Here is a 22,719-nt window from a genome sequence, read left to right on the forward strand (position 1 = left end):
TATATATATATATATATATATATATATATATATAATATACATATGAATATATATAATATATACATATGAATATATAATATATATATATATATATATATATATATATATATATATATATATATATATATATATATATATATATATATATCATCAGCCATCACTAGTCCACAGCAGAACAAAGGCCTCAGACATGTACATCCACTTACGTCTGTTTCTGATCTTTCTACGAAAGTCCACCCTCAAACTTTCTTAGTTCATCAATCCATCGTCTTCTCTTCCTTCCCCTGCTTAATTGATATGTCCTGCCCATGTCTATTTCTTTTCCTTGTGCGTTTGTTAGAACATCCTCTACTCTAGATTGTCTTCTTATCCGTGTTGTTCTTTTTCTGCCTCTTACTATTATTCTCATCATCATTCTTTCCATAGAAATATATGTATATATATATATATATATATATATATATATATATATGTCTATATATATGAATATATATATATATATATATATATATATATATACATATATATATATATATATATATATATATATATATATATGTATATATAGACTATATATATATATATATATATATATATATATATATATATATATATATATATATATATATATATATATATATATATATACATATCACCATCTTCTACGCCTATTGACGCAAAGGGCCTCGGTTAGATTTTGCCAGTCGTCTCTATCTTGAGCTTTTAAATCAATAATTCTCCATTCATCGTCTCCTTCTTCACGTTTCATAGTCTTAGCCATGTAGGCCTGTGTCTTCCAACTCTTCTAATGCCTTGTGGGCCCAGTTGAACGTTTGGTAAACTAATATCTCATGGGGACTGCGAAGAGCACGCTCAAACCATCTCCATCTACCCCTCACCATGATCTCATCCACGTATGGCAAGTGAGTAATCTCTCTTATAGTTTCATTTCTAATCCTGGCATGCCATTTAACTCCCAATATTCTTCTGAGGCCTTTGGTCTCAAATCTACTAAATCTATTTGAAATTGTTTCATTGTCACACCATGACTCATGTCCATACAGTAACACCGATCTCACTAAACTGATATATAGTCTGATTTTTACATGTAATTTCAGGGAATTTGATTTCCGAATTTTTCTTAACCCTCCAATGTCCGATTTGTTTTTTTTAATCTTTCACTAAACTCTAATTCTAAAGACCCTATATTGGAGATCATAGTTCCTAAATACCTAAATGATTCTACCTCATTAATCCTTTCTCCTTCCAATGATATTTCATCTTCAATTGCACACTCCGTTCTCATCCTCTCTGTCTTTCTTTTATTTATTTTGAGCCCAACCTCCTGTGATATTTCATGCATTCTGGTAAGCAGGTTTTGGAAGTCCTGTGGTGTTCTGCTATTTAGGACAGCATCATCAGCATACTCTGGGTCAGCTAATTTCCTGTTACCAATCCAGTCCAATCCTTCTCCACCATCCACAACTGTTCTATGTATTACAAAATTTATGAGGAGGATAAACAACATAGGTGACAACACAATCCCTTGGAATACTCCGCTGTTCACTGAAAATTCATTTGATAGGACTCCACTAACATTGATTTTGCACTTGCTATGCTCATCAACAGATATAATCAAATTTATATGCTTAAGAGGAACTCCATAATAACTTAGGACTCTCCACAAAATTGGCCGGTGGACACTATCAAAGGGTTTTTTCATAGTCCACAAATGTCATCAAAAGTGGATTTCTATATTCTACACGTTGCTCTACCTCATGTCTTAAAATGAAAATTTAGTCAGTACAACTTCTACCTTTTATAAATCCTGCTTGTTCATCTCTCAGCTTTTCAGCAATCTTTCTCTCTAGTCTCTTTAGAATGAGCATACTATATATCTACATAACAACGGACATAATTGTAATTCTTCTGTAATTATTGCAATCAGTCAAAATCTCTTTTGCCATTTTCACTGGCACTCTTAGCTCCCATTCATCAGGTTTTATCTCCTCACGCCGCATTATTATTATTATTATTATTATTATTATTATTATTATTATTATTATTATTATTATTATTATTATTATTATTATTATTACTTGCTAAGCTACAATCCTAGTTGGAAAAGCAGTATGCTATAAGCCCAGGGGCTCCAACAGGAAAAATAGCCCAGCGAGGAAAGGAAAAAGGGAAAAATGAAATATTTTAAGAAGAGTAATATCATTGAAATAAATATCTTCTATATAAACTATATAAAGTTTATATAGTAAGTATTCTGGGATCACTTCATTTTCGGGCAATATGATCTCTGCAGTTATCTCATCGTATCCAGGGGCTTTCCATCTCTTAGAGTTTTTTTAATGGTAGCTTCGACTTCAAGCACACTGAATTCATTCATGGGAACATCAAGGTCTTTCTCTACTTCAGGTATATCATGCAAATTATTCCTTTCATGTCTCCTATTCATGACCTCGCTGAAGTGTTCCATCCAACGTTGCCTTTCTTCATCTTCTGTTGTTTTATATATATATATATATATATATATATATATATATATATATATATATATATATATATATTATATATATATATATAAATATATATATATATATATATATATATATATATATATATATATATATATATATATTTATATATATATATATATATTGATATATATATATATATATATATATATATATATATATATATATATATATATATATTTATATATATATTAATATATATGTATATAAATATATATAAATATATATATACATATATATATATATATATATATATATATATATATATATATGTATTTATATATATACATATATATAAATATATATATGTATATATATATATATATATATATATATATATATATATATATATATATATATATATATATATATATATACTGTATATAAAGCAACAGAAGATGAAGAAAGACGACATTAGATGGAACACTTTAGTGAGGTATGAATAGAAGATATGAAGGGAATAATGTGATTGATATACCTGAAACTGAGGAAGATATATATATATATATATATATATATATATATATATATATATATATATATATATATATATATATATATATATATATAAATGTATGTAACTGTTTTAAGGCAACGATTTCTAGTTTTCTTTATCTATGTTTTCTTCAGGGATAGATTAATGAAGGAATTTTTTACAGTGCCACTCTATTTATTCAATTCACACACAGCTGTTTCAGCCAAAAACTAATGGCTTTCGTCAGTGCATATTTACATAGAAACCATTATCCTTATAAATACATCATAATACCTAAAAATATATGAAATTTTGAAGATATTTCTCACAGAAACTCATGAAAAAATCCACTGTGGAAAAGTGAATTAGATGTAAATTAGAATAAAAAAGGAAAGTTTATCTAAATGGCACTTTCTGGCATCCTTGATAGAAAAGTTGCTAAAACTTAGTTTTTGTTTCGACCGTTGAAGTTATAACGTCACATAATTTAAAATCACTTATTCGATAATTTCCTTACAACTTTTTTCAAGTGATTTATGTAGTAATTTAAGTAAGATTCTCGAAACCCCACATTTAGGGAATCACTTATTTTAAAAATACCAACCAGTCTATTGTTATAAAGCTATAAATCCTCTGAATCATCGTTTAAAAAAAATCTTTTTATTACAAAATTACGATGAGTCGTTATTCAATCCAAGAAGGGTTTGCGAAAATTAGGGGATTACGTAAGCTCGTTATAGCCACGGTCTAGGTGGATATAGGCCTAATGTACTGTTACTTCGCCAAAAATTGAGGAGACATCGGTATTTATTTTTCCTTGTTTCCTTTCCTCACTGGGCTATTTTCCCTGGGCTTATAGCATCCTGCTTTTCCAACTAGGGTTGTAGCTTAGCAAGTAATAATAATAATAATAATAATAATAATAATAATAATAATAATAATAATAATAATAATAATAATAATAATAATAATTGGTAAAAGTGTTTCAGGAGAACCTTACCATACTTAAAAGGGAAATCCTATATAGTAATTATTAATATGCTAGTGTACGCGACCCGTCAAGAATAACGGCTAAACATTTAGATAGATATGCACAAACAGATTCAACACTTTCCACCCCTTCCCCCTTTTCCTGGGGGGAGACCGAGTAGCCATACGTTTGGCTTCTCTGCGTGGCAGGAAAGATGTTATATATATATATATATATATATATATATATATATATATATATATATATATATATATATATATAGAGAGAGAGAGAGAGAGAGAGAGAGAGAGAGAGAGAGAGAGAGAGAGAGAGAGAGAGAGAGAGAACATTTAAGACTAGACCGAAGGGTCTTAACGGGTGGTCATAAGTTTACAAACTCTCTCTCTCTCTCTCTCTCTCTCTCTCTCTCTCTCTCTCTCTCTCTCTCTCTCTCTCTCTCTCTCTCTCTCTCAGTGACGAAACCGAATGATGATACATTTGAAAATCGATTACCGTGAAATTTGTAATTGACATTTTGGATGAATTCAACTCTTGACATTTTGCTCACTAAAGAAGAAAAAAAAAAGATAATGGGATTACGTGTTCTCAAAATGTGTGTGTGTGTGTGTGTGTGTGTGTGTGTGTGTGTGTGTGTGTAATCCTATTTATATATCATCATCATCTCCTCCTACGCCTATTGACGCGAAGGGCCTAGGTTAGATTTTGCCAGTCGTCTCTATCTTGAGCTTTTAATTCAATACTTCTCCATTCATCATGTACTTCACGCTTCATAGTCCTCAACCATGTAAGTCTGTGTCTTCCAACTCTTCTAGTGCCTTGTGGAGCCCAGTTAAACGTTTGGTAAACTAATCTCTCTTGGGGAGTGCGAAGAGCATACCCAAACCATCTCCATCTACCCCTCACCGTGATCACATCCACATATGGCACTTGAGTAATCTCTTATAACTTCATTACATCCATCAACGAAGTTGGAAGGAGGTTATCTTTTTCCCCCTGTTTGTGTGTTTGTTTGTTAACAGCTTCCTGACCATAATTTTAATCGTAGAGTAATGAAACTTACTGGGATTAACTGTTATATTAAAAAATGGAAATGGTTAAATTTTTGAAGGTCTAGGTCAAAGGTCAAGGTCTCGGTCAAGCAAAATGTCCAATTCACGTAATAGGCCATAAGTTTGGATTTCGTTGTCACAGAAACTTCAAACTTGGTTCATTATTAAGTGTATGAAAATCCACGTTAAGATCAAAGGTCAAGGTCAAAAGGTCGAGAAATAAGCTGCCGCACCGGAGGTCTGCTCTCTGCTGAGTACCCCTCTAGTTATATGTATTTTGCATTCTCGTAAGCAAACTTCGCAAGTCCTTTGGTGTTCTGCTAATAAGGACAGCATCATCAGCGTACCCTTGGACTACTAATTTCCTATTACCAATCCAGTCCAATCCTTCTTTCATCTTATTGATAAAAGTACGTTAAAATTAAAACCTTAAATTCTGTGATAAACAGATGTGCAAATTTATTTATTGAAACATGTGCCTTTTAAAGCATTAATATCTTGAAAATATAAAAATAATCAGTGAGTTAAAAATGTCTGATAAAGTTTCCTACACTTGGGAACTGTTTCGTGAGGCGTGCACATTAAAAATCCATGGGTTAATTTAGTAAGAGAGAGAGAGAGAGAGAGAGAGAGAGAGAGAGAGAGAGAGAGAGAGAGAGAGAGAGAGAGAGAGAGAGAGAGAGAGATCATATCAAGTATGACCAATGCCCAAAATTGCCTGTCATCTTCCTATTTTTTGAAATGATGATTCCCATGTAGAAACGATTGATTTTATTTGATTATTTCCACATTCATCATCATCATCATCATCATCATCTCCTCTTACGCCTATTAACGCAAAGGGCCCCAGCTAGATCTCTCAAGTCGTCTCTATCTTGAGCTTTTAAATCAATTTCCACATTCATTATTCCACATCGTTTAAGTAATAATTTATTGGGGCCAATATGTATGACTAGGCCTACTCTAGTTTCAAGAACTTTCAAATATGCTGTCCCAAGATTATACGAAAAGCTCTCACTGGACATCCGAAAGACTGAAGATATTAAGACTTTCAAGAAGAAATTGAAGACTTTGTTTTCTAAGTGCTTCGATAATGTAGATTTAACATTAAGCACCCATTAAGCTGTGTAATACTCTAGATATATAAGAATGTATACGATAAACATTATCTTATAGGTCCTATAATGTATAGGAAAAAACTCTTAAAGTAAAATAAAAGTGATAATTAGGCCTTTTTACTATTCAATTCTCTGTCTACAAACAACAAATATTTTATTTTTTCTCCATACGATTTAAGAGATTAAATTATTCTCATTATTGATTTTTATATCCTTTACCGTTATTGTTAAATTATGTTCTGATTTCCATTATAAATTAGTAATATATATTTCCTTATAGGTCACAAATCTAGTCTAATTAAACTTACATAGTGTCAGAATGGACATTATTTCATTCCATTGTTTCATAGTAAACAGAATTTTAGAAGCATTGATGTATTGTAGTATAATTTTAGTATTTGCAAAGTAAGTTTATGTAAGAAATGTTTGACAACACAAGTTTTTTGTTAAAATAACATCCTATAATTGTAATTACAAACTTTAATTGGTAGTAAAGTCTTCAAAATGGTTTAGCTTATTGAATCATAATTGTCATTGTTTTATTAAATTATAACTATGATTAATTTATATGTAATTTCAGTCTCTGTGAAATAAACATATAAGGTTTGTGCTAATGTACTTTGGGTAAATGTGAAATTATTCATGTAGGGGTTTTCATTTGTAAAAACTATTTGTTACTAATTGTATTTTTTGGTTTATGTAAATTATTACTAGGTACTTAGCGTTTGTTCATTTATGTAAATTAAAGATAATTTATGCAAATTAAAGATAGAGTGGGCTGTCTAGCAAGACTAACAGCTCCTTTTGACCACTTTTTTGTCAATAAATTTTTTTGAATTTGAATTTAGCTTATTGTTAACGATCAAAGATAATTTGACAGTTGAGCGATTATAAAAATCTACATAGTAATTTCTTATTGAATTTACAAAAGCAAAATTTCCACGAAATATTTCAATAAACTTCAAAATTAATCCTTTCACATAGTGAATGACAAAATGAAGAATTAACCGATTTTGTTTAATATATTCGAAGAAATTTTAGAGCCCAAAGTATGAAAGCAACAAAAAGAGGAGCTGACATAAAGGTAAAAGAAAGAGTTATGGATGTTTGAGTTTAGATTTAGACGTCTTGCTCTTGTTTTCACACACTCTCCGATTTTACTCGCACAAAGAAGGTTTGTTTTAGATTATTTTATTGGGTTGTTCTTATTACCAAGTGATATGTAATTGTAACCTATAAATCAAGAATATACTGGGTAAAACGGTAAATTACATGTGGCATTCATTGCGTAACAATACACAATGTATCTTATACTCGGGACGCCTAACAATTTATACATTTCGTATAATTATAATTATATTATTTTAGGTCTCCTACATTGTCATCTGTTTTCACCAGTATTAATGGTTTTATCCTAGTAGAATAGACTATGTTGGCTACAGTTCTTTTGTGAATATTGCCATGTCTGGATGGGCGCTGTATGGGGTTGGTTTGCGGTTAAAATTATGGTTACGGACGGAACAACATTTTGAATAGAAAAAATGGCATATCCTGTAGTAAATAGTGTGCTTTCACTGAATTTGACCTTCATTCCAACAGCAAATTAACCGATAACTCATTAAACCGTCTCAGAACGAGGATATTGCTTAGAAATCTATTAGCTTTTGTTGCACCGTGCGCTCCTTTAGCTCGCGGGAAAATAAAACCAAGCTCCTTTGTACTGGTAAGTGGTACGTGCTGAGCTGTGCACGCTAACCCCATTGATTATTATCTCTTAGATAATTTAAGTTTTTATTTGCAGTGAAAATAAGTGTCATTTTCGAAGAAATCAGACGTCTTTCTATAGGAAATATCTGTTGTTTAGTAGAAAAGCGGTTTCAGTCCGTGACTTTAACCCTGGATAGGTACGCTCCTCGGACACCCCTTTAAGGGTATACTCGGACGCGAACGACCCCGACGCCAAAATAAATTCTTGAAAAATCAGTTTTTGCAGTAACCTCCTTTTTTCTTTTGCCAAAAAAAACTTCAATGAATGCTTAAAACAACTGTAAAGATAAATACTACTCATCTGCAGAAAAACTATTTATTATAAATATTTTAAAAAATTAAGTAGAAACAAAAAAAGACCTGACATAAAAATTCATAAAAAAAAAGTTTATACATATATACACAAATCCTTTTAGGAATTGATTCTTGAATGTTTAGGACACATCTTGATGTATTTTGGATGAAGTCAGACCCATGGAGGTGAAGATCTGAAATGATAAAAAAAGAGTAACTTTTTTTGGCCAAAAAAATTTGTCCAAATTTCATGAATTTTTTTGGGTACCCAAATGAAATAGGAAGTGGCTAATTTTTTTAGGGAATAAACATATGTTATCCTAAAATAGAAATATGTAAAAAAATCTTCATTATTTTGTAAATTACATTTATATCAGGGGCCATATCTAAAGGTAATTTTTTGAGTACTCAGAAATTTCGTAAAAAAATACATATATTTAATATATAATATGATATTTATGCAGGTAAAAATATACCAAAATATCACAAATTCTATAGGGAACAAGAATATATATAGATAGGGCAGCTTACGCTTCGGATATGTCCACAAAATGGCCGCCAACCACACTGACTCAGACTCCCTAATCTGCCACTTGAAATGTAGGAAGGGTATGTCAATTTCAAGGTGTTATTTACTAATCTAATTATTATTGGATATGCATAAAAATTGTATGGTGGGTTGCTGGATAATTGTCGATTATTTTACGACTATAAAATTGAAATTCTGACCCAAAAAAATTTTTTTGAAGGGAAATAAAATCGAAAAAAAAAAAATGTAAAACAATATATTTTAGCTAAAAAAATTTGATGATATTCAATCATAAAAAAAGTAAACAAAATTTTCCGACAAATAAACATCTAGAGGAATCATTACTCTGTGATAGTTCCTTAGTACGTAGTAATTTTGAAAGAATTGGGAAAAAACGAAAAAATGGCAATCACCGGAAAATCGAACACATACCTATATATACGCCATATCTGGCTAAAAAAAAGATAGGCATGGGTAGCCAGATCATCTAGAAACACTTTCCAATACTATAAAAATATAAGTTTTGCGACACTACTTGCCAATTCCTTACGGTAACATGACTAAGCGAAAAAATGCAAAACAAATAAAAAGGGGCACTCGCGGAAAAATGGCTAACATTCTAATATACGGCATTTCAGAAAAAAAAAAAATTCAGCCACGTGCTAGGCAAACCATCAAGGCACATTTTCCGACAAATAAACATCTAAATGAATCATTACTCTGTGATAGTTCCTTAGTACGTAGTAATTTTGAAAGAAATGGGAAAAAACGAAAAAATGGCAATCACAAGAAAATCGAACACATACCTATATATACGCCATATCTGGCTAAAAAAAAAAAAAGATAGGCATGGGTAGCCAGATCATCTAGAAACACTTTCCAACACTATAAAATTATAAGTTTTGCGACACTACTTGCCAATTCCTTACGGTAACATGACTAAGCAAAAAAATGCAAAACAAATAAAAAGGGGCACTCGTGGAAAAATAGCCATTCTAATATACGGCATTTCAGAAAAAAAAAAATTTCAGCCACGTGCTAGGCAAACCATCAAGGCACATTTTCCGACAAATAAACATATAAATGAATCATTACTCTGTGATAGTTCCTTAGTATGTAGTAATTTTGAAAGAAATGGGAAAAAACGAAAAAATGGCAATCACAGGAAAATCGAATACATACTTATATATACGCCATATCTGGCTAAAAAAAATTAGGCATGGGTAGCCAGATCATCTCGAAACACTTTCCAACACTATAAAAATATAAGTTTTGCGACACTACTTGCCAATTCCTTACGGTAACATGACTAAGCAAAAAAATGCAAAACAAATAAAAAGGGGCACTCGTGGAAAAATGCCCAACATTCTAATATACGGCATCTCAGATAAAAAAAAAGACATGCACGTGTTAGCCCAACCATCAAGGCACACTTTCTAACACATAAACATGAAAAAAAAATCAATAATATACGGCAATTCCTTACTACGTAGTAAATTTTTACAAATATTGAAAAAAAACAGAAATTGGCAACCGCAGTTAAATACCTAATATACCAATAACTACGTCGTATCTGACAAAAACAAAATCACGCATGGGTAGCCAGATCATCTAGACACACTTTCCAACACTGAAAAAGCAAAAGTTTTACGACACTATTTCGCAATATCTTACGGAAAAATGACTTGGCAAAAAAATGAAAAAAAATGAAAAAGGGGTACTCGCGGTAAAATGCCTGACATTCTAATATACGGCATCTCAGATAAAAAAAAAGACATGCACGTGTTAGCCCAACCATCAAGGCACACTTTCTAACACATAAACATGAAAAAAAAATGAATAATATACGGCAATTCCTTACTACGTAGTAATTTTTACAAATATTGAAAAAAAAACAGAAATTGGTAACCGCAGTTAAATACCCAATATACCAATAACTACGTCGTATCTGACAAAAACAAAGTCACGCATGGGTAGCCAGATCATCTAGACACACTTTCCAACACTAAACAAGCAAAAGTTTTACGACACTATTTGGCAATATCTTACGGAAAAATGACTTGGCAAAAAAATGAAAAAAAATGAAAAAGGGGCACTCGCGGTAAAATGGTCCTCGTGGTGATGAACGACATTTTAACTAAAAAAAAAATCATGCACATGGTAGCCAAACAATCCACCAAGACTTTCCACAACTGATAACCTATACAAGTTGCACCATTCTACGACAATTTCATAATACGTAATAACTTTGATAATTATGCAAACTACCTTAGAAGGGTAAACTCGGTCGCGCTCGACCCCGACGCGTCTCAGAAATCGGGGAAGGAGTACAGCTACAGCAATGCACATCTGGGCACTACTAGAGCGTGTAGGGGAGACACCTCCTGCAGGTCGATCACCCACAAATTCAGTCACGGGGGTGAGTCACGTGAGAAAAACCTGTTTTTTTTTTATGCTCGGGGTCGCGAACGACCCATCGTACCTATCCAGGGTTAATAAAACTGCTAGTTTTATGATTCAGGGTTGAGACTTAGGATTAGGGTAAGTTAAGGTTATGACGGTCGTCTAAGGGTGTATAGCAGGGGGAGAGTAGGGCCAACCCTCGGTAGGTAAGAGTACGGTTCTTGGGTTAGTTTGAGCACTGAACCTTTGGTTTAAGGTGTTCATGTGTTTTTCCCTTATGAAATCTTTTCCTGTTAAAACTTTTGGATTTTTGAAGTGTCTATAATTTTAAAGGTATGGATTTCTCCCAATTATTTACATAACTACAGTTGAAAGTACAGATAAATGCACTAGGAACGCTTCTTATTTTCTTCTGTGGGAATATTGTGCTGTAGTAAATATATACCCACATTTTTATTGCTGACTCAATCCAATCTAACCAACTACTAAGGCTTCAAAATAACATACTACCTGAGTATTTAAGGCCCAATTCACACGAGCACTTTGAAACCGCGCGACAGATTTCCGCATGTCTAAGAGCATGTCTTCACACAAACGAGAGGTCATTATCCTTGCAGTATGTCTACATCAGAGAACAGATTACTAGCCTGTTGGTGTTTGTTCAATATGGGGGACCTGAAAAAGAAAGTGGTCTTTGTGTATAATAAACAGGATGCTAAAAAGAAGCAACTAAGTAAATGGTGAACCCACCTAATTATAATAATAATAATAATAATCGATATTATTTCAGTAACATTCGTCATTTTTCTTAACATGACAGTACTATTGCAAATTTAGCGTACGTAACATTAGACAAGAAAACAATTTCTTGTATAATCATGATCTTATTTGTTTGAGTGTACCTCTGTTAGTAGTGTATAATAATAATAATAATAATATTAAGACCATATTAATCACTGAAAAATAGCAGCAGAAGAGGAATGCCTACCCTCTACAACAGCCGAACATGGGAAAACCTCTCGTCTGAAGGGCGTCACAAACTTCTTAAGTATTCTAATGGTATAGCAGTGCATGCGGTTTGCAAATCGCTACCATCCAGTTATTCTTCACCACGGTTATTTTCCACAGCCTGCAAAGGCCCTCATTGATCGACATTGACTTCTAAACCTCTTGTTTGAAGCAGGCCTAAAAAAGCATTTTTGTTTTTTATAAACTGCTATTGTAATAAGAATTTTAGTTTTTTTTTTCTTATAGAATTTAAGCATTGAAGCAAATGATGCCTATCATGTATTTGACTATTTTTCTTTTTTATTCACAGGGTAAAATTGAGATATCGAAGACTACAGAATCCTTAAAAAAAGTTAAATCAACTCTAATGCAAATAACAAGATTGAATTAGGGTGCCTCAATTGGAGTGAAAAATACCACAGATGATGTTCTAGAAAAGAAGAAAAAAAAAGGAATTGAAGATGTATCTATTACTGTTAACAACCTTCCTTGGCTCTGCAGAGATGCTGATTCCAGGATTTATCCAGTTTGTAAGTTTTCCTTTCTTTTGAATATCATTTGTTAACAAACTGTTGAGTATAGAATTTAAAGGTTAGGAGAGCTCTTCAAATTGCTAATTCAAATTTGTTCTGACATGAATACAGTACTAACCTTTTTACTTTACATAGAAGATAAAAGATAACTCAAAATGGAACACAGCCATAAAAATTTTTAATGAGGTGTCAAAAACCGATCCAGTTGTTACCAATGGGTAGCGGGAAAGCACCGCCCCCACGCTCACTCACAACAACTTCACTTTGATTTTAGCCATGGTTGAGAGTGGACACTCTCTCCCATGCTCCTGGAATTGGCTTTCCTAATAAACACTTTAATATTTTTCCTTTTTCTCTTTCAGGCATGAGTGTTTACCCTTGGGGTTGCTGACACGTGGGTGTGTACTGGCATAGTGGGCCACTCATATAATACAGTTATATCTGTGGTGGAGACATCCTCACTGTCTTTGCTCTTTGTGTAGAGGTCACTCCTGCATGGAGTGTCTCCATGCAACGAGTATCAGGAGTGGTCATTCTCCCAGTGGGAGCGTTATGACAGGAGGAGGAAGAAGCTTAAAAAGGATTAGACCTTAAGGATCTTCCTTAAAGTCCAAAAAATCATAACGGATTCTTCTCTCTCATTGTAGCTTCCCCTCTGCCTCTTCTTCAGCCTCTTCTGGCAGTATGTAAAACAAGAGCGGTGACCCTTTAACTCTCGGACAACCCTTCGGGCCATGGTGTTCTTCCCATCTTCCTTAACGAGACACCAAAGTTTTCTCCCTTGGGGAGTCTCCAGCTCAAGATGCCTTGCATCTGCTCTGGCGTTCACTGGAACTTTCATGTTCCCCGTTGAAGGCAGGCTTCTGCAGGTGTTAGTTTGGGGGCAGCAGGCGGCCCTGCCAATAGCAGAAGAACTGTCCTTCGACACTTCCCCCTCTAGAGCCAACAGAAGGCAGTCCCTTCTGCTCGGTCTCTTGCTCCCTGGACCTCTATCAACAGTAGCAGATCCTCTCCCATTGAATGATCTGCTGGGTAGCACTCTGGCGAGTGTTGCCTCAGCGTGTGGTGAGCTTGCACTCTGAGCTTGTTTCTCTTCCCTGGAGTGACTCTCAGGAGAGTGTTCCCCCAGCATGTTCACACCTCGGGATGTGTTCGCATGCTGAACTTGTTCAGTGCTAGGAAGGGCTTGACCATCCTTCCCCTTCCAAGCACGCTGATCTTTCATAAGAAACGGGAATATTCCTGTTAACTCGCTGTCAGTTGATCTGAAGATTTCAACTCTTTAACCAGCGTAACTAGTGTGTGTCATCACCCTATTCAAGAAGCACTTTTATTCAACCGTAACATCACTTTGGCAGATTACAAGCTGTACAAAATCATATTTTTCAATATTAAACTTACCCGATAATCATGTAGCTGTCAACTCCGTTGCCCGACAGAATTCTATGGAGGGATACGCCAGCTATCACAATACTAGAAGGGGGTGTATTTACCAGCGCCACCTGTGGCCAGGTACTCAAGTACTTCTTGTTGACACCTCCTCAATTATTCCTCTGTCGTGCTTCCGGCAAGACGTTCTGGGATACGCTTATGTTCTTGGAGTATTTTCACGACTTTGGTGAAGTATTTCTCTTTGATTTCGGCTGTCGCTTTACTGGAAACTTCTATATTAGCTTAGTTAGCTTTTGGAATTAATTTGATTAATTATGGTGACGAGAGAGTTTGAACTCTCGTTCACCTTTCAATGGCCGACCCTTCCCTTAGACGGAAGTGTTGGTGTCTAAGTGAGTATAGACTCTCTTTCTTAATTTTGCTTAACGAAAGTTATAGATTTATTTTATATCTCTCCGCCTCTTATAGGCCTCTTCGATTAACTTCCTTTTATTATAAACTCATTAAAATTAATTTTTATATTTGTTTATATTCGACCTTCCTAATAGTAGGCGGTCTTTTACCGAAGTTAATAAACTTTGAGCCCGTCATTTCGGTTTTACCTGTTAACATATTATGCTATTTCCGCCACAGAGTTTGAAAGATTTTCTTTGACAGTCTCGTACTGTTTTCAAAGTTGAACTAACGTTTTGTTTTGTCTCTGCAGTTGTTGACGTTCAGAACGTTCAACTTGCACTCTATCGTTACGATAGAGAAAGAATGTTCACGGTTTCACGTTGCAGTAAGAGTAACCGTGTCTAGCGTTTTGTTCATTCTTTCTTTACTTAATGGTTTTGATCCTAATAAAGGAACTTTTCAGTTTTTTCCTTTAACAATAATATGTTTTAACGATATATATGTTTGGGCTCTTCTCTCAGGTTCTAAGTCAAGAGAGAGAGAGAGAGAGAGAGATAGAGACGGAGGGAGAAAGAGGATAAACGTTTCATTCAAGCCTGCCAGGCGTACGAGTAACGTCGTTATCGTTTTTGCTCTTCTCCCTAGTCTCTTTAGGGGAAGAAACTAAACGTTTCTAGAGTGATCTAGTGTTTAGTCTCTTTCCAACCACTGAATTATCTTTCATTAGATTTTTCTGTTACATTGTAATTCTGTTTTCGCAATTACTAACTTTGAGAAAGGATAGAATTGCGTTTTTCAATATTAAACTTACCCGATAATCATGTAGCTGTCAACTCCGTTGCCCGACAGAATTCTATGGAGGGATACGCCAGCTATCACAATACTAGAAGGGGGTGTATTTACCAGCGCCACCTGTGGCCAGGTACTCAAGTACTTCTTGTTGACACCTCCTCAATTATTCCTCTGTCGTGCTTCCGGCAAGACGTTCTGGGATACGCTTATGTTCTTGGAGTATTTTCACGACTTTGGTGAAGTATTTCTCTTTGATTTCGGCTGTCGCTTTACTGGAAAACTTCTATATTAGCTTAGTTAGCTTTTGGAATTAATTTGATTAATTTTGGTGACGAGAGAGTATGAACTCTCGTTCACCTTTCAATGGCCGACCCTTCCCTTAGACGGAAGTGTTGGTGTCTAAGAGAGTATAGACTCTCTTTCTTAATTTTGCTTAACAAAAGTTATAGATTTATTTTATATCTCTCCGCCTCTTATAGGCCTCTTCGATTAACTTCCTTTTATTATAAACTCATTAAAATTAATTTTTATATTTGTTTATATTCGACCTTCCTAATAGTAGGCGGTCTTTTACCGAAGTTAATAAACTTTGAGCCCGTCATTTCGGTTTTACCTGTTAACATATTATGCTATTTCCGCCACAGAGTTTGAAAGATTTTCTTTGACAGTCTCGTACTGTTTTCAAAGCTGAACTAACGTTTTGTTTTGTCTCTGCAGTTGTTGACGTTCAGAACGTTCAACTTGCACTCTATCGTTACGATAGAGAAAGAATGTTCACGGTTTCACGTTGCAGTAAGAGTAACCGTGTCTAGCGTTTTGTTCATTCTTTCTTAACTTAATGGTTTTGATCCTAATAAAGGAACTTTTCAGTTTTTTTTTTTTTTTTTTTTTTTTTCCTTTAACAATAATATGTTTTAACGATATATATGATTGGGCTCTTCTCTCAGGTTCTAAGTCAAGAGAGAGAGAGAGAGAGAGAGAGATAGAGACGGAGGGAGAAAGAGGATAAACGTTTCATTCAAGCCTGCCAGGCGTACGAGTAACGTCGTTATCGTTTTTTTTTTTGCTCTTCTCCCTAGTCTCTTTAGGGGAAGAAACTAAACGTTTCTAGAGTGATCTAGTGTTTAGTCTCTTTCCAACCACTGATTTATCTTTCATTAGATTTTTCTGTTACATTGTAATTCTGTTTTCGCAATTACTAACTTTGAGAAAGGATAGAATTGCGTATTTCAGGTACAAACCACTTAAAGTTTCGAGTTCAGTGAAATAAGTGCAAACAGAAATCAAAGTGATAAGTGATTAGTGCGTGAGGGTACTTTTGTGCGCGCCAGTCGTCCTCCCAGTCCGGGACCTCTTGCAAGCTCCCAAGCCCAGGGGAGAAGCAATGTCGAAGGGCATAAGGGTTCAGCAGGCCTTGATCGGCGCACAGAAGTATTCTCGGTGGTTGTGGGCGTGTCTTACCGAGACCGTCACTCCCACCCGCAGACGATTGAGCCCTTATTTTGCTCGTCTGCAGAAGAGATTAGGGGAGAAAATAAAGGCAGAGTAACGCTGGTCTCAGGTCTCAAGACTTCTTAAACGTTAAGTCCAGACCTATGCCAGACGTACGAAGTTAAAGTTCACAACCCGAATGCAGTCATTGGGTTAGCTCTGACTCTCCTCAGTCATCAGTTGATTACACTCCGACTGAGAGGAGTAAGGTTCTGCCACAACAGATCTCTGCTGTTAAGGCTTTACCTCAGCAGAACTTAGTGTCTGCCGACCCCAAGTTAACTCTACTGCAGTCCATACAGTCACAACTTTCGGTCTTGATGCGTGAGTGTCGGGCTGAGAGTGTTGCACCGCCTGCACTCCCTCCACCTGTTCTCGCTGCACCTGTGCTCGCCCAGCCTGCACCTGCTCCGCCTGTGCTCGCCCAGCCTGCACCTGCTCCGCCTGGTCGCAGCACCATCTGCCAGGCGTACGATGTTGTGAACTCTACTACAGTCCATGCAAGCACAGCTTTCGGACTTGATGAGTGAGTGTCGGGCTGAGAGTGTTGCTCCTCCGCCTCCGCCTACACTCCCTCCTCCTACACTCGCTCCGCCTGATCACAGTACCATCTGCCAGGCGTACGATGTTGTGGACTCTACTACAGTCCATGCAAGCACAGCTTTCGGACTTGATGAGTGAGTGTCGGGCTGAGAGTGTTGCTCCTCCGCCTCCGCCTACACTCCCTCCTCCTACACTCGCTCCGCCTGATCACAGTACCATCTGCCAGGCGTATGATGTTGTGGACTCTACTACAGTCCATGCAAGCACAGCTTTCGGACTTGATGCGTGAGTGTCGGGCTGAGAGTGTTGCACCTCCTGCACTCCCTCCACCTGTTCTCGCTGCACCTGTGCTCGCCCAGCCTGCACCTGCTCCGCCTGTGCTCGCCCAGCCTGCACCTGCTCCGCCTGGTCGCAGCACCATCTGCCAGGCGTACGATGTTGAACCACTTTCGGAGTTTGCTGTTCACAGTGTTGTTCAGCCTCAGCCTTCTTTAAGGCAACCCTTGCTTTGGGATCAGGAGAGTTACACTCTTCCTCCTCCTCCCCTTGCTGCTCCACCAGTGGTGCAACTCTCGGTTGGGGTACAACAACCTCTCCCCTCCGTGAGTCTGTCTGCTCAACCAGCGCTGCACCGAGTTCAACCCTCATCTAGGCAAGCTCATCTACACCATGCACTTGCGCCTCAGGAGCCTCAGCTTGCTAGAACTTTACCTTGTTCTGCGCAGCCTCAACCTTCTCATGCTCCACTCATCTCTCAGGCACAGGAACGGACTACTCCGCCTCCGTCCTCCGCTCAGCTGGTGCAATCCTTGGGTGCAACTCTTGCTAGGAGTCAACCTCCTTCACCCTTGCACCTGCCTTCTGCTCCGTCTGTTGTTCAGCCTATGCAGTCTGAACCTCAGGTTTTCCCTCAAGTTGAGGAAACCTCTGTTGTTGTTCCAGCTCGTTCTGACTCTGCTGTTCAGCATACCATGGTTTAAACCCCATGCAAGCATACATAAAGCACTCTAGCACTGGTCATGGAATTTCTGAGAAATGTTAAACGCCATGCACACGCTCTGCTTTCCTTTCAGCAGGCTCTGCTTACAGCAGGCTCTACTTACTACATGCTCAGCATTCAGCATGCTCTGCATTCAGCATGCTCTGCATACAGCATGCTCTGCATTCAGCATGCTCTGCATACAACATGCTCTACATACAGCATGCTCTGCATACAGCATACTCTGCATACATCATGCTCTGCATACCTTACCGCATGCTTCTCAACACATCTTGGGTTGTTGCCAACTCACTAGACTGTCAAGCAGTTTCATAACGTTGCCTTCTAGTCTGCTGCTTTGCACCAGTGAACCCTCACTCAGAGAACTTAGCTTTTCTAGGATAAGGTCCCTGTAGATGAGAAAGTTCTTTTCTCCCTCCTTCTGATATTCCCTTGAGGACTCTGTCATTTGGAGGGAGCCTTTAGCTGCATAACCTCTTATGGACTTTTATTTAAGCATAACATGCTTACAGGGAAGGTAATGGTTACACTTCAGCCGCTAATCCCGTCTGTTACCACACCTGCTCCCATAGACCTTGAGCTGTGTTGCATGACATGCAGTCCAAGCTTAGTCCTTGTTAGAGGAATTTTTGTTTACGGAGTCAATGTGTCACGGGGAAGACGTTCAACAACCAACAGAAGGGACTTGTTGTGACGCAGTGGGCAACCTCAGCAACCCGTTAAGGAGTTGTCTGTACGACCCAGACAGTCTAGACAGATTCGGGTTGTCACTGTACTTCCTCGCTTGCCCATGATTGACAGTTTACAGACTGTGCAGCAGTATCATGATCTTGTGTCCGGCTCCGTCAGACGACTGGCTTTTAAGAGCTCCCTCAAGTCGTCGCTGTCTGGAGATTTTCAAATGGGCTATGGATCTGACCAAGGAACTGGGCCTCCTGGTCAATTTTGAGGAGTCTCAGCTCGTTCCATCCCAGACCATTGTCTCCTTGGGTATGGATCTTCAGAGTCGAGCTTTTCGGACTTGTCCGTCGGCCCCAAGGATCTTCCAAGCCCTAGAATGCATCCAGAGCATTCTGAGAAGGAACCGATGCTTAGTCAGGCAGTGGATGAGTCTAACAGGGACACTTTCATCGCTGGCCCTGTTCATCGAGTTAGGGAGACTCCACCTCCGCCCCCTTCAGTATCATCTAGCTGCTCACTGGATAAAGGACATGACGCTAGAGACGGGCTCAGTTCCTGTTTCCGAAGAGATGAGGTCTACTCTAACGTGGTGGAAGAACAGCATTCTTCTCAAGGAAGGTCTACCATTTGCTGTTCAGTCCTCCGACCACCGTCTCTTCTCGGACGCATCGGACACGGGCTGGGGTGCGACACTGGACGGACAGGAATGCTCGGGAACATGGAATCAGGAGCAAAGGACACTTCACATCTATTGCAAGGAGTTGTTGGCAGTTCATTTGGCCTTGATAAACTTCAAGTCCCTCCAGCTTAACAAGGTGGTGGAGGTGAACTCCGACTACACCACAGCCTTGGCTTACATCTCCAAGCAGGGAGGGACTCATTCGAGGAAGTTGTTCGAGATCGCAAGGGACCTCCTCATTTGGTCAAAAGATCGAAAGCTCACGCTGGTAACGAGGCTCATTCAGGGCGATATGAATGTCATGGCAGATCGCCTCAGCCGGAAGGGTCAGGTCTTCCCCACAGAGTGGACCCTTCACAAGAATGTTTGCAACAGACTTTGGGCCCTGTGGGGTCAGCCAACCATAGATCTATTCGCTACCTCGATGACCAAGAGGCTCCTCTTGTATTGTTCTCCGATTCCAGACCCAGCAGCAGTTCGCGTGGATGCCTTTCTGCTGGATTGGTCCCATCTCAACCTGTATGCATTCCCGCCGTTCAAGATTGTCAACAGGGTACTTCAGAAGTTCGCCTCTCACAAAGGGACACGGCTGACGTTGGTTGCTCCCCTCTGGCCCGCGAGAGAATGGTTCACTGAGGTACTGCAATGGCTGGTCGACGTTCCCAGGACTCTTCCTCCTAGAGTGGACCTTCTGCGTCAACCTCACGTAAAGAAGGTACACCCAACCTCCACGCTCTTCGTCTGGCTGCCTTCAGACTATCGAAAGACTCTCAAGAGCTAGAGGCTTTTCGAAGGAGGCAGCCAGAGCGATTGCCAGAGCAAGGACGACATCCACTCTCAGAGTCTATCAGTCTTTATGGGAAGTCTTCCGAAGCTGGTGCAAGGCCAATGCAGTTTTCCTCAACCAGTACCAATGTAACCCAGATTGCTGACTTCCTGTTACATCTAAGGAACGTAAGCTCCCTATCAGCTCCTACGATCAAGGGTTACAGAAGTTTGTTGGCAGCGGTTTTCCGCCACAGAGGCTTGGATCTTTCCTCCAACAAAGATCTACAGGACCTCCTTAGGTCTTTTGAGACCTCAAAGGAACGTCGGTTGTCCACTCCAGGCTGGAATCTAGACATGGTCCTAAGGTTCCTAATGTCATCAGGATTTGAACCGCTCCAATCAGCCTCTTTTAAGGACCTCACATTTAAAAAACTCTTTTCCTCGTGTGCTTAGCAACAGGTAAAAGAGTAAGTGAGATCCACGCCTTCAGCAGGAACATAGGTTTCACATCTGAAACGGCTACATGTTCCTTACAGCTCGGTTTTTTGGCTAAAAACGAGCTTCCTTCCCGTCCTTGGCCTAAGTCGTTCGAGATCCCAAGCCTGTCCAACATGGTGGGGAACGAACTGGAGAGAGTACTTTGCCCAGTTAGAGCTCTTAAGTACTATCTAAAGGTCAAAACCATTACGAGGACAATCAGAAGCCTTATGGTGTGCTATCAAGAAGCCTTCTCTACCAATGTCTAAGAACTCAGTTTCTTACTACATCAGGCTTCTGATTAGAGAAGCAAATTCTCATCTGAAGGAAGAAGACCTTGCTTTGCTGAAGGTAAGGACACATGAAGTGAGAGCTGTGGCTACTTCAGTGGCCTTCAAACAGAACCGTTCTCTGCAGAGTGTTATGGATGCAACCTATTGGAGAAACAAGTCAGTGTTCGTATCATTCTATCTCAAAGATGTCCAGTCTCTTTACGAGTACTGCTACACCCTGGGTCTATTTGTAGCAACGAATGCAGTAGTAGGCGAGGGCTCAGCCACTACATTCCCATAATCCCATAACTTTTTAACCTTTCTCTTGAATACTTTTTATGGGTTGTACGGTCGGCTAAGAAGCCTTCCACATCCTTGTTGATTTGGCGGGTGGTCAATTCTTTCTTGAGAAGCGCCAAGGTTAAAGGTTGTGATGAGGTCCTTTAGTATGGGTTGCAGCCCTGTATACTTTAGCACCTTTGAGTTGATTCAGCCTCCCAAGAGGAACGCTGCGCTCAGTAAGGAAGACGATCTTATTAAAGGCAGAGTAACGGTTCAAGTCGACTTCCTTACCAGGTACTTATTATTTCATTGTTATTGTGGATAACTGATTATATGAAATATGGGATACTTAGCTATCCTTTAATCTTGTACACTGGTTTTCACCCACCCCCCTGGGTGTGAATCAGCTACATGATTATCGGGTAAGTTTAATATTGAAAAATGTTATTTTTATTAATAAAATAAATTTTTGAATATACTTACCCGATAATCATGATTTAATCGACCCTCCCTTCCTCCCCATAGAGAACCAGTGGACCGAGGAATAATTGAGGAGGTGTCAACAAGAAGTACTTGAGTACCTGGCCACAGGTGGCGCTGGTAAATACACCCCCTTCTAGTATTGTGATAGCTGGCGTATCCCTCCATAGAATTCTGTCGGGCAACGGAGTTGACAGCTACATGATTATCGGGTAAGTATATTCAAAAATTTATTTTATTAATAAAAATAACATATTTCAGGTACAAACCACTTAAAGTTTCGAGTTCAGTGAAATAAGTGCAAACAGAAATCAAAGTGATAAGTGATTAGTGCGTGAGGGTACTTTTGTGCGCGCCAGTCGTCCTCCCAGTCCGGGACCTCTTGCAAGCTCCCAAGCCCAGGGGAGAAGCAATGTCGAAGGGCATAAGGGTTCAGCAGGCCTTGATCGGCGCACAGAAGTATTCTCGGTGGTTGTGGGCGTGTCTTACCGAGACCGTCACTCCCACCCGCAGACGATTGAGCCCTTATTTTGCTCGTCTGCAGAAGAGATTAGGGGAGAAAATAAAGGCAGAGTAACGCTGGTCTCAGGTCTCAAGACCTCTTAAACGTTAAGTCCAGACCTATGCCAGACGTACGAAGTTAAAGTTCACAACCCGAATGCAGTCATTGGGTTAGCTCTGACTCTCCTCAGTCATCAGTTGATTACACTCCGCCTAAGAGGAGTAAGGTTCTGCCACAACAGATCTCTGCTG

General features: G+C 38.1%; 1 protein-coding gene across 2 annotated transcripts in view; it reads left to right on the plus strand.

Moving 5' to 3' along the window:
• Positions 1–22,719, plus strand: part of LOC137656806 (guided entry of tail-anchored proteins factor 1-like) — a 74,758-nt gene that overhangs the window by 31,027 nt on the left and 21,012 nt on the right. The window contains exons 1-2 of one of the 2 annotated variants that reach the window (XM_068391116.1): positions 7,281–7,353; positions 12,491–12,710. In XM_068391116.1, coding sequence (XP_068247217.1) covers positions 12,642–12,710 — 69 coding nt within the window. In that variant the 5' untranslated portion in view covers positions 7,281–7,353; positions 12,491–12,641. Of the gene's footprint in view, positions 1–7,280; positions 7,354–12,490; positions 12,711–22,719 lie in introns of those variants that run through there. The other variant, XM_068391117.1, reaches the window with a different exon arrangement.

The sequence above is a fragment of the Palaemon carinicauda genome, chromosome 17 (assembly GCF_036898095.1).
Source record: "Palaemon carinicauda isolate YSFRI2023 chromosome 17, ASM3689809v2, whole genome shotgun sequence".
Classification (NCBI taxonomy): domain Eukaryota; kingdom Metazoa; phylum Arthropoda; class Malacostraca; order Decapoda; family Palaemonidae; genus Palaemon; species Palaemon carinicauda.